Source organism: Thermobia domestica, chromosome 6 (assembly GCF_964235325.1).
Source record: "Thermobia domestica chromosome 6, izTheDome1.hap1.1, whole genome shotgun sequence".
In the NCBI taxonomy this organism is placed as follows: domain Eukaryota; kingdom Metazoa; phylum Arthropoda; class Insecta; order Zygentoma; family Lepismatidae; genus Thermobia; species Thermobia domestica.
Window position 1 is genome coordinate 180,935,583 of NC_137459.1, and position 14,136 is coordinate 180,949,718.

The following is a 14,136-nucleotide window of genomic DNA, read 5'->3' on the forward strand; positions in this document are numbered from 1 at the left end:
AACCACCTTACTCCTAGGGAGTATTTAAACAATATTTCGGAATGCGTCTGACCATTGAACACTGTTCTTCAGATACGCCTTCCGAATAAGCAAAACTTCAGTACACGAAAGATACTGACTGGATTCTATAATGTCATTACTATTTATATGTTAAGATTTTCAACAACCAAACTCGAGTATCGGAGAAATTTCTGGAAGATTGATCTTTGATATTTCATAAAAGATTAAAGCATCTTTTTGAAAGTTCTGTACATTTTACTCAAAAACCAGAATACTTGGATGTGTATGTATACTGTATATCCCCAATATTGAAAAATCTTACTTTACGTTAAAAAAAAAAAGTCAGGATCTTGGAATATGGAATCATATTTGTTTCATGTGTTATACCAGGGAAGTGAACAGTGCAACACAAAAATGTCTTTCTCTTTCCGATTTACTCCTGAAGAACACGTCATAGGGAAACATTAGAACTAACGATCTGACGGTAAAGCCAGCACGCGATGTTATTCATGAAACAAGAGCATGTCTACAGAAACACATTCAAAAAGTAAAGCGTAGATTTAATATCTATAGTACAGAAGATACTTAAAAAAGAAAAAAAAAGACGCTAGAAAAAAATATGCTATGAACAAGGAAGATGTTATCAACACACTGAACATGTAAATGATGTTTGAAAATACAAGATCAATAGCAATATTAACGACGCACTTCAAATCCTGAAATTCAACGTCATGTAAACTGATAAAAATCTCTAGCAGAAATTTGCAAATATCAACTTACTTAAAAATCATATCTGGGAGACTTTGTTCCAAAAAGAAAAAAAAAAAACAATATAGAAACTGTAAACTACCTCTCACAAAGACAATTCAAAGCTCGACAATGATAAACGTGAAAATGAAATGAAATCTAAGTTTTACGACCAACGGTTATGCCGGCTAGGCTAAAGGAGAGTGTAATGATGAGAAATGAAGGAAAATCGTGGAATGAACAAAGTGGGAAGAAACGGGAGATCCCCGAGAAAATCCACGCACGCGGTCTTTGTCCACCACAAAACTCACTTGGAATAACAAACGTATTAGTAATATTTCGCCAAAGTTGCATTCTTCCCAAATAAACTACATATCATACTTTACATTCGTTTCATCCACGCTCTATACAATTCATCTACAAACCCCATAAAATTAAAATCTTTCCATTTTACGTCTCACTATTATATCCTGTAGGTTGAAAGAGCCAATGATGGTGAAAATGAATGAAATAATAGAATGAAGAAAGTGGGAGGAAACGGGAGAACCTCAAGAAAATCCACGTGCGCGGTGTTTGTCGACTACAAAGCTCACGTAACGTGATCTGGGATCGAATTACGGATACCACGCACCAGGAGGTAAACGCTCTACCACTAAGCTACCACGGCACAGAAGTTACCTACATTAACATGACTATACATTTAATTCAGACGCGCTATAAGACACGCAGAACATATTTAAAAATACAATGTTTTCGGAGTACAATTTGACAACTGTCAGAAAAAAAAAGAGAAAAAAACTTCTGATAAAGCACTGAATTAAAAATGTCAGGAGAACTCGTCTCCAACTCAAGTATCGAAAATTTAATTAAGTAACTCTCAATAAAGAAGAATGTAAGTGTTTAAAATAACTGTGATTTGTCCATAGGAAGTATTATGGGTACAATGCATAATGTGACCTAACAAAATCTCAGAGAGTAAATAAATAAATGCAAGAAAATGTCCTAAATTATACACAGAACACTGAAATGGAGAAATTCTTGTTATTCTAACAAAGGCTTCGTTCAGAATTCAAGTTCTTGTGCAAAAATGCAAGAGATGGCTGGATATTTCACTCCCGTCACGGAAAGAAAAATGTATCCTCAAATCATCTATGCTCAATAACTTTCCTATTCGTCCGATGATTTATGTAATCGTTGTACTCCCATTTAAATAATAGAACACTCTTAAATTGAAGTTGAGGCCAATTATTTTACAGCTATAAAAATACTTCAAAACGCAGAAGCTATTGAAAACTGACTTACGTAACCCATTATGTACCTCCATGATATTTAACATACCTTTCTGAAGTATTTCGTTTTATCGTAGAGTAGCTGCAATGTGAAACTGTTAGCAGGGAATGTTTACATTAATATAAATTGTATCACAGAAAGACAGGAACTATTCAAAATTGGCAACAATATCCAGTAGGTGATGCTGTGCAAAACGCAAAATCCGTGCGAGAAACATTTTCCCATTTAGTCGCCATGGAACAGTAGTGTGTTGCGTTTCGCAAGTTTGTGGTAAAAACTTACTGCAAGAAGAATAACAACGTGATGGCTGCTTGTCTCATATTACGACGGGATTTTACAGTAATAAGGTATGAACAAATCCCATTTGCTGGTGCAATGACCACATGGGTGCGTAATTTTAAAGACATTGATCCGAGTTTGAAAAAAAAAAAACATCTCAACAAGGATCGTGTGGTTCACATATACAAGACAACATTGAGGCTGTCCGAGCTGCTGTCACTCGAACCACGAAGACTACAACATTCCGGTACAAGCTAGTTATCGACACTACGGTTGGATTGGTCAAATGTTCAACGAATTGATAAAAATTTAAAATCTGATTCCACTAATTGCAAACAGCGCAAGAACAGACATCCAATAATCACCTGCAACGCAGACTGATTGTCAGTGACTGACGACAAAGTTGAGCGAGGTCAATGATTTTATAAACAAGTTGTAGATGTAAGATGAAACTTACTATTTCCCCCTGAATGGATTAGTCGATAAACAGGATTTTCGTAATGGGCCGGGTAAAACCCACGTCAGTTCAGTTACACAAGGTTATTTTGCGCACCAACATAGTAACCGCATAATGCACTGTCATTCTAAGACGTCATGGAACGTTACTTGCTGAGCAAGCATATGGGACTTGCGATTCGCATACCTGTTGATCGTGATAATGTTATTCTGGACTCATTTGATGGGCGGGAACTGAATTGATTTTTTTCTACATGCATGAAAATACCTGGTTTCAGCAAGATGAGGGATGTCCCATACTGCACACAACCCCATGACACTTGTTTGACCAACGAGTAACGTTTCATCCTATATTCATTCATGTTAACGAATTAGTCCACTTACATGAAACCAATAACAGACATATTTTCATCTTTGACCGGAATACATAAAAATCTTTGATCTAAAAGATCGTAAATATTACGGTGCCACAGTTCACTAAACAAGTGTTTACTTAGCATGCGACGTTATATAGGCACTAATTCTCTATAAAGCCATTACATAATTTTGTCTCAATATCAACAATCATAGATAATGAACATAGGCAAAACTATAAACGGGCCGCTTGGATGCCACGTAAATACCAAAAAAATGCCTACATTCACTTCTATACATAGGTACATTTTTACAGTGGTGTACCCAAGAGCGGTTTCGGGGTGTAAAACTTCCCTTGAGTAAGGTAGGGGAAGGTGGAGGTAGTTGCAACACTTTTCAAGTCTGATTTTTTTACTCGAAAGCTATTATAGATACAAAAAATTTATTGTGTGGGCTAAAAGATACATGTCTTACAAGGAGAAAGCAGACTTTGGTAAATGAACTTTAGATCCATTTTTTGCAAGGTGACAGTGCACATTTAAAGTGTTCATATCACAAACTGGGAGAGTGCAATGGCCTAACATAGAGGGAAAAAAGCGTCTTAAGGTTTTCGACTCGCCACGTATATCATACGATGCGCAAAGTTACCGAATGACAGCGTGGCAGAGTCTGTAGCGTCTGTGACTCACGCACAAAGGTTCCGGGGTTCGGTCCCCACTGGAGTCGACTCTTTTTGTTTTTGCTTCAACCAATAAAGTAGTCATTTGTAGCTACAAGTAAACTTTAATTCACCATATGTTTATAATGAATTAAAACAATAGAAATATTCAAATCAGTTGTAAAATCTTTCAATGTTCCATGTTAACTAGCAACAAAATGTAATCTATTTCGTAAATATATTGATATCATGAGTTATATTATAGTTACCACAGTTGCTATATAAAAATGTTCTTGATGCTTCGTGTCTATAGCAGTTGACAGTGTGAGAATTACAAGGGGGATGAGAAGGAAATTCCGTTTGGTAATACTGGATGTTGCTATAACCAAATGAGATTTCCCTCTTATTTCCCTTGTAATCAGCGGCGCAAATCTGTCTTCAACATTGGGGGGGGGGGAGGACGGGTAAGGCCGTTCCCATATTTTCTTAAGTGATGTTCAAAATATTTATGAAGTTGAAAAACAATGCTGTAGAAGATCAGGGGAGCAGAGTTTGTGTTCAACATTGGAAGGCGGGCAGATTTGAGGCTTATTCTGGGGGATATCAATTTCATCTCACTTTCCTTTGTGGCAATCGGACACAAATCATCACATTTCTCCCCAAAAAACACATTTTAAATCGGATTATTGGGGGGTATTGTTCCCCAGTTCCAAGATTGGAGGGGACACGTCACCCTCATCCCCTGTGCCAATTGCGCTAGTAATTGGCACACTGTCAACAGATGTAGACAAGAATCATCAAGAACATTTTTTACACGACTGTTGTAACTCATGATATAAATATATTTACGAACTAATTACATTTTATTGCTAATTAACAGGGAATATTGAAAGATTTTGCAACTATTGTTTTAGTTCATTATAAACATGGTGAATTAACATTTTACTTGTAGGTACAAATGGCTACTTTATTGGTTGAAGGAAAAAAAAACAAAAAGTTGACTCCAGCAAGGATCGATCCCGGGAACCTTTACACGTGAGTCACAGACGCTACTGACTCTGCACATCGTATGATATATGTGTCTAGTCGAAAACTTTAAGACGCTATATTAGGCCATTGCGCTCTCCCAGTTTGTAATATGAACTCTTTAAATGTGCGCTATTACCTTGCAAAATTTAATTTACCAAAGTCTACTTTCTCCTTGTTAACTACATACAAAAAAAAAAAAATCGAACCTGTTTTTTCACTTATACCGTTTCTCCCGGGCAGTCTAGAAATGTTCGTTTTTTTTTTAGTTTGTTTCTTTCCCTTTTTGCGGGGGTAGTCCCATTTTCTCGGAAATTCTCATTGCACCAATCCTTCCAAAATAATTAAGTATTATTAATGTCTGTCTCTTTTAGGACACTGGTCATGATTGTGGGTTTTGAACCTGCAGACGCAACGATTTTATTTAATTTCACTTTATCATTACATTCAGTCCCTGTTGTAGTTACGCAACCACGAACAACACATCAAAAATCCTTCATCATTTTAATTCTGTTCAAAATGTAGGTTTGTCGACTCGACGAATCAATGCCGTCACTGGCACGCTAGCGCCAATCCTTCGACCTGTCGCTATATCGACTATAGACACATTCAATTTGAAACTTAAACCGCACCCAAACTAGTTAACCGCTTAACCAATATTTTGGAACGTTTCTAGTGGATAGACTGTAGTTAGTCTTTCTATTGTCTATTGTTTTAACTCATCGGGCCACTTGAGCAGTTGTATATAATGTTGCGGGCAAATATTAAAAGAATGAAAGCAGTGTTCTTCCAAAAATAACTTTCTTAAAAACGTGTCAACGTTTTTGCAGAAATACTAAAAACTCAGTTGTTAATATGAATTTAAAACTTTAATCCACTGGAATCTATATCCGGCAAGTTTGAAAACATCCTTGTTTTAACATTTTTCCATAATGGATATTATTAATACAAATTTTATTTATTTCAAAACTATTTTAGCTTTCCTTGTGTTCTAAAAGCCAATGGCTTGAGTATCAGGTTGTTTACATTAAGGAGCACCCTAATTGGCCATACTGAAAAGACCTCAACGATTTATCCCTCTACATATGACATCGCCTTGGTGGCGAAGTCGGAAGAACACGTACCTTCGCGCCCATCTCGGCGTACTTTTTTAGTGTTTTTTAGACTCACTTTAATGTAAACAAGTCACGCATATAGACGATTTAAAATATTTTGGGGGAGTAATCTTGTGGTTTCGGACCAACTATCCACAATCCGACAGACGCTTGAAAAATTCTGGGAAAAGAATATCACCACATACCATCTATTCATAGACTTTAAAACAGCCTACGATAAGGTACAACGGGCGAAAATGTGGGAGGCACTCCAGGAACTATGTATACCGGACAAACTAGTGAAACTATGTAAAATTAGAAAGCAATGAATCGAGACAGATCACAATTCTGAAAGGTGTCAGACAGGGAGATGGACTGGCCCCAATATTATTCAATTTGGTGCTAGAAGCAGCAGTTCAGCGAGCAGGAACAAAAAGAACATTAATGACCAACACAACCATTAAATTTTAGGATATGCAGATCACATTAACATCATGGGAAGAAGTCTTGAAGCAATAAAGGAAGTACTCCAGGACTTAGAGAGGGAATCGAAACCGGTAGGGCTGGAAATAAATGAGGGAAAAACCAAACTATTGGTTGTGTCTAAGAACAGAATGAACCAGAGAAGACTCGGAACACACTTTTAAATTGATCCATACAAATTCGAAATAGTAAACGAATACACCTCTCTGGGATCCACAATCACGTCAAACAATGACCAGAGCGCAGAAATAAAAAGAGTTATAAACAGCAAACAGAGTCTACTTCTCATACTAAGATCCAATTTCACCTCCACAAACACCGAAACGAAAATATACAGAACCTTAAATAGGTCTACAGTTAAATATGGACCTGAATGCTGGACTACACGGAAGGACGAAATACAACTACTAGAAGTTCTGAACGGAAGATATTACGGAAAATATATCGTTCGTTGTTGTATCAGATTCGGTATGTGTTTTCATCTATTTTCACTGTTCTATATAATGATGTAGACATAGTAACACATATAAAGCTTAGCCGTTTACAATATGTAGGGTATAGTGTCAGAATGAGAGAAGAAAGAGAAGCAAAGAAAATTTTCTTACCTGACATAGAAGGAACAAGACGAAGGAGAAGATCGAGGAAAAGAAGCGGGACATGGTATTGAGGGAATGTGAAGGACACCGGATTAAAAAACTGGAAAACAAATGCAGAAGACTGAAAGAGACTGAGGCGAAGGCTCGACTAAGAGCTGTGGGGCCATAGAAGAAGAATTTTGTGGTTCATTAGCGTTTCGTCGCGTCTCTGTCGCTGGTGGTATAATTTTCAAAACGGGGGTGAGGCCACAGCGGATTGTTGCTGCGGAGCATCCAATTTTTGCCGAGGTCGCTTGTTACTCATCGCTGGTTCACCGACGCTTTCGGCATGCGGTAGCTTGAGTTTCAAGTTCTTTACATCATAAGTTTTCTTTTTCCACATTTCACAAAAACAAAACTTCAATACAAAATAACGTAATAGGCAGAAAATATTATAAAAAGTACGTTTGAGTGCGCGGGCCACATCACGTCTTCGCGGACCAACGGTTAGATTTTTATTTCTCCAATATCGAGTAGACTGGATATAATGTTGAACTCGTCAATCTGCAATGTATATTAATGGCTCGTAAAATAACATAAATACCCGAAGAGATATATTTACTGTAGTTTCACATAACATATACCTCGATGCCCTAACAGGATGTTTAAACTTTATCATATATAAATGCTGCAACATCAACTAATACTACTTCTATCAACCATTTTCAACAATTTCATCTGATATTTAGATTTGAATTCTCTTGGTTATTGTTTCTACTTGACACTTTCTATTTTATTAGGACCGAAAAAAAGTTTTACAATATTGGAATCGTAAATGCTCAATTTGCTGAAGACGCTTCACACCAAGTTTTCCCTAGTTTAATTAACAGCGATGTCTTCGAGTTGTGAGATAAATGTCGGTTTCAATCCCGGTGGTCCGAGGTTCGATTCCCGTTGGGTAATTAAAGGAAATTTTTATCATTTGTAATATTGACACTTCCAATGCAAGGTAACATGGAAAATATTCAATTTCTCCCGATCTTACAAGGAGAAGGCAGACTTTGGTGCCATATTTTGCAAGGTGGTAGTGCGCATTTAAAGAATTAATATTACAAACTGGGGGAGCGCAATGACGAAAAATAACGAAAAAAAAAACCGTCTTAAAGTTTTGTACTCGACTCATATATCGTACGACGTGTAAATTTAGCAAGTGGCGGCTTGACAGAAAATGAAATGAAATCTTTGAGTTTTACGTCCCACAGTTATGCCGGTTAGGCTAAAGGAGACGGTGATGATCAGTGATGAATGAAATGGTGGAATGAAGAAAGTGGGAGGAAACGGGAGAACCCAGAGAAAATCCACGCACACGGAGTTTGTCCACCACAAAGTTCACTTGGCGGGGGCTGGGATCGAACTCGGGACCCCAAGCACCAGAGGTGAACGCTCTACCACTGAGCCACCGCGGCCCCGGCGGCTTGACAAAGCAAGTAGAACATGCGACTCATGTGCAAAGGGTCACGGGTTCGATTTCCATTCGAATCAAGCTTTTTTGTTTCAAACAATAAATTAACCATTTGTAAGTATAAGTGAAATATTAATTCACCATATGTTTATAATGAATAAAACAATAAACATTTCCAAATCACTTGTAAAATCTTTCGATGTTAACTAGGAATAACATTTAATCTATTCCGTAAATATTATTGTTACCATAGTCGTCGTATAAATGTTCTTGACACTTCGTGTCTACATCTGTAGACAGTGTGCGAATTACAAAGGGAATGAGGGGGAAATCGCCTTTAGTTGTAGGAGCATCCAATATTAGCAAAGATGGTTTTCCCCTCAGTTCCTTTGTAATTCGCACATTGTCAACAGATGTAGACAAGAAACGTCAAGAACTTTTATTACACAACGACTGTCGTGACCATAATATAACTCGTGATATCAGTATATTTACGGAATATATTACATTTTGTTTTCTAGCTAACATGAAACATTGAAAGATCTTACAAGTGATTTGAAAATTTCTATTATTTTATTTATTATAAACATATGGTGAATTAATATTTTACTTATAGTTACAAATGGCTACTTTATTGGTTGAAGCAAAAAACAAAAAAAAGTTCGACTCGAACGGGAAAGGAATCCGGGACCCTTTGCGCATGAGTCGCAGATATTCCTCACTCTGCCACGCCGTCACTTGATAAACTTTGAGATACGTCGTATGATATATGCGGCGAGTAGACAATTTTAACACTGTTTTTCTCCGTTATTTTTGACCATTGTACTCTCCCAGTTTATACTATTAATTCTTTATATGTGCACTACCACTTCCCAAAAAAAGTTCACTTACCAAAGTTTGCCTTCTCCTTGTTAGTGTTGAGACGACTGTCTACACTGCATTTACAATAGAAAAGCGAAATACGAAACACGACTACAAGATGATGTCAGACGTATCAACCTTGATTCGTACTGTCTGGGAACGTAACGTGTTTAGCAAACAATTGATGAATGCGTAGGGCATATCATTAGTATGGGTCAAACATATGACTAACCAAACACAAATGTTACTGTCTCCCCGCAATTGCTTATAAGTTTCTACTACTACTATACGAGCATTAGTATCTTGTATATAACTTTACAATGATTTTAATTAGTTAATAGTTTGGGTGGAAGGTGAAGTGACGCGGCAGGTAATTGTTAGCGCATTGAGCCTCTATTCCGCGGATCCGGGTTCAAATCCCGGCCAGGTTTAAACTTCTTCAAATGTTTCAATATCAGTTGCAATGCATACTCAGTGTGACAAGCAAGATCATCATCTCTCCAGAAAGAAAAAAATATTGGAATGAGAAGAATTGTAGAAGGCCTGTCAATGGAGGCAATCACTTACAAATTTACTTCCAGCAGTTGTTCTAGATTTGGTATTTTCATCTACTTTCATGCATTTTCTGATTCTTGCATGATCAGTACTTTTATTTCTCCGAACATACAGTGTATAACAAAATAATAGATTACAGGGTGACAAGAATTAACCCGTACGAAAGTTTGTTGCCATACAGTTATTAAACCGAAAGCGTTTAACAAAACAACACGAAATACCAAGAACATGGGTATTTATGAACAATATGTTCAGCTGGTTTCAGAGTGGCCGCCTTTGGCAGCACTACAGACAACTAATCATGTTTAGAAATGTTCGGCGATAGGCAGCAGGTCCTCGGGCGACAGTCGGTTCCACTCACGACGCAGCGTTTGCTTCAAAGACTCCAAACTTCTGTGGCGTCTATTGCATACCCTGGCTTCCAAAATCGATCGTACACTGTAGTCCATGGGGTTGAGATCCGAGGACTAGGGCGGCTATTCCGCAGACGAGATGAAGCCTGGAAACTGGGTTCTGCACCACTTTTGCGGCCGTTTTGCCCTGTGTACCGGAGGAGAGTCCTGTTGGAAAGTCCATTCCGTATCACCGAATTTCCGCTTGGCCCACGGAAGTACCACGGTCTCGAACATGTCGTGGCAGTACATTTCGTGGTTGATATTGACCCCTTAATCCACGAACACCAGGGGGGTCTTGCCTCTTGCGCCAATTCCGTCCCAGACCATGGCGACTGGGAATTTTGGCAGTGTTCAAGGATGGATGAGGTGCCAGCAACCTTTGCGGACAAGGTCCTGTCACATTGATGGTTGTGCGCTTCCTCTACGGTGAACAGCTTCTCGTCGGTAGACAGAATGCACTTTCATCGCTGATTTGCACCCGGCGCATGAGAAGGTGGCATCATTCGAGTCGCACACGCTTGCTTTTGTCTGTGACCAGCTGATCGTTTTCGAGATTGTACGCCTTGACGTTGAGTCCTCTTTTAGTTATTTGCCGAAGATTCGCTGTTGATCCCGGTATCACTTTTTTTTTGTCTTGTGGAGACTCCCGGATTTCCTTGCATTCGATTTTGATAATCTTACGGTTCTTTGACATGTTTACTGTATGCTTTGTTCCTCTTCCGGCAAGGTTATCTTCATGGCCGAGCTCCTGGAATCGCCGAACTGCATCTGAGACTGTCGCTTTTGGAACACCAAAAAAACGAACAATTTCACACTGACACTTTTCTTGACGAAACAGTTCCAATATTGCAATGCGTTTGGTTGTCAAAAGGAAATTCCTAGTTAGGGAGCCGAAAAAGCATATACAGACAGGCACACAAGTATCCAATAAAACAACACTTATTTGGGTACTGGACACTATATTCCTGGTAGGATATGTGAAACTTTGTACGAGTTAGTTCTTGTCACCTTGTATAGAACAATATTGAGAATAATATGTGGTGTTCATTGGACAACTCGATCCGAACAATAGAGATTCACCTTAGAATGGAGAGCTGTTTCGTTATTCACCTACTTTACAATTTTACCTGCATAAACACCTGGATCAGGGCTAACATATGCTGTTAGTGCCGAGAAAAGTTGGTAAATTGGGTTGTATCTGTCCAGGCATTCTCTCAACTGCAAATGACCTGGACCGCAAATAATGGAATTAGAGCACTTAGGAGGAGATATTTTTCCTGGTGACTGTACAAGAACGTCCGTTAACGAGAAATATATTTTGGTTCAGAACCTCAAAACAGACGCGGATCTTAATACAGAATTTATAGTTGTAATTCTTCCAACGTTTGTAAGTTATAGTTAAGCGTCTTCTTCCGGGATCAAGGCTTTATGAAGTGTGCACCTACAGTTTAAGGTGGAATCCGAACAACCGTAATCCGTTCAAATTTCAATAATCCCCCATGGGGACTCGGAACGCGGGACTCATATGAATCAAAATCATATGTGCTATCCACTACACAATCGGACAGGGCTCCTATATTTCATCATAACTATAAAGATATTTTAAAATATATTCAGATTTTTTAAAAGTAAAGTTTGTACCTGAACTTCTAACTTTTACTTTCGAGCGTTGATACGAGAAAAGTAACACCTGTGCATACTTAATTATGACTTTGATTACTTTTTTTAAAAAAGAAAGAAAAAGAAAGTATTTATTATATTATTATCGTTGGCACCACCGTAGCCAACAGAGCTACCTCAAAAGCTCACCAGATGGAAGTCTGTAGCAATTGTTGTGACATTCCTTGTTAAATATATTTGCCACTTGAAAAACAAATAATATATTGGCGAAAAAAACATACCTGTAATGAGGGTTTGCAATACTTACGAGACAAACTAGTTTTAATCACCGATTATTATAAATCTGATTTTAATAGGTGATATCTATCAACACTAATTGCGCAATGTGATTAGTCAATTATTGACAATGCACTTGTAACACTAATGAAATGAGCAAAGGCGTCAATTAAAGTCGAAGGGTCTATGCATCTTCAGGAGTTAAATAAAATTATTGTCATTATTTTTTAAACATGAGCGGAAATGACAGTTACAGCATGTTTCCTCGATTTGCATTAATGCCTCAATTACCACAGGTAATTAAATACATTTCAATCTAAATTTTATGTAATATTTATTTTATTAGTCAACAAGATTATTTGTTCTTCAAATACTGTGCATAATATTGTTTTAATTGTGTTCTAAGTAAAGCGAGAAGTCTCAAATTGTCGTTTTTGACATACCACAAAACTGAATAACACAGAACAAGAAGTATGGCATGAACAATGCTGTTAGGTTTCTTAGAAGTATCACAGACTAGAATTCAGTGAAAAGCATACTGAAATGAATTTTTAATGTTACTAAAAGTATTGCATGTTTAAGTGTTATCTTCCATTCTCCTCATCTATGCATATACTGACGGTCGCTGACGCGCCTGCTCCCTAAGGACGGGCCTCTTCTCTTACGCTCGGGCCCTCCTGCTACGTTCCTGTTCTGACTGTTAGATAGCATTTGTGCGCGTTCATACTGTATTTATACTGAGCTCTCCTGAAGTCAATCTGCTACTAGTAATAGAGCTCTTCACTTAGTGCATGCTTTGCTAAAAAAGATAGAGGTCTAACCGAACCCGAAAATGTAAGAAATGTGTCAAAATCTGGTAGAACTGTCTGATCCAATAATGCCGAAATCGGTTACAAAGTTTGTTTACACGGCAGGTATTGACAAATATTTAAGATGTTATGTTTAGCTATGCTATGCAAATGTTACTTTTACGTACTAATGTTAAGCGCCTTAATGTAAAGGAAACTAATGATAAGTGGAAAAATAGTTAGCCATCACAAACTTTGCCAATGATCGAACAGGTAATCGTTCACACTAGGGATGAGCACCATTCATTATAATCATTACGGTAGATAAATTATACCTAATTTTATCTGAACCAATCAGTGGAATTGTTTCTTGGTAAGTTTATGTTTTCAAATTAGTTTTCCTAATCTATACGTATTTACTGAAAACTGTCTTAGTACCTAGAGGGCAATTCTATAGTTACGGACGAAACATTTTGAAATTTCGAGACAGTGTATTTAGGAAACAAGTACAGTGAGCTAGCCAATTTTTCTACATAAAATACCTCCTATCGTGAACAGTTTACAGCCGAGTTTTCAGAACAATATTTTTATTCTATATTGAATGAACAATTACAAAATGTGAGCTACGGACGTATGTCAGAAAATGTGACAACTTACAGGTACAGATGGCCGTTCAAGTTTACTTTTGGCGCACCACTGCAAATAATTGTTGAAAAATTATATATTTATTTATTTATTTATTTATTTCCATTTGTGAATAAATACGGTTTCCAGATGTATGGCATAAACTATAGTGCAGAAACACAAACCAACCTGTGCTAGGTGACCACTAAAAAGCACAAATGTTGTCTAACCGAATCAGGTAGGGCGAAACCGTTGGACCAACGAAGCGCGTCCCAAGGGAGCAGGCGCATCAGCGGCGGTGGGTATACACGTAAAGGAAGGTAGTGAAAAATAGTGGGTTTTGGCAAAGATAATAATTTCAGTAGCACTTGTCATAGCTTCATTCTAATAACCCTCCACTTGTAAAGATAAAATATAGCTTCTGTACACTAAAGAAATACACCACCGGTGAAAAATAACATCTAATAGAGTCATCTTTCATATGCACTCATTTATTTCATCCATTGCAAAGCAATTGCAATGATTTAACAGTAGCAACCCTACACTTGCAAACCTAAGGTACAGCTGTATTGCTTTGCATAAAATTCTGTCGC

General features: G+C 37.6%; 2 protein-coding genes across 7 annotated transcripts in view; one reads left to right on the top strand and one right to left on the bottom strand.

Annotated features, from left to right (window-relative positions):
* LOC145688344 (SRSF protein kinase 3-like) overlaps nucleotides 1-14,136 on the bottom strand; it is a 354,260-nt gene that overhangs the window by 119,099 nt on the left and 221,025 nt on the right. The gene's annotated exons all lie outside the window — the stretch shown is intronic.
* Nucleotides 1-14,136, top strand: part of LOC145688345 (uncharacterized) — a 125,373-nt gene that overhangs the window by 104,047 nt on the left and 7,190 nt on the right. The window contains exon 1 of one of the 2 annotated variants that reach the window (XM_081762485.1): nucleotides 12,295-12,427. The exons of the other annotated variant lie outside the window; for it this stretch is intronic. Within the exon in view, the coding sequence (XP_081618611.1) occupies nucleotides 12,365-12,427 (63 nt within the window). The 5' untranslated portion in view covers nucleotides 12,295-12,364. Of the gene's footprint in view, nucleotides 1-12,294; nucleotides 12,428-14,136 lie in introns of those variants that run through there. 2 annotated transcript variants of the gene reach the window in all.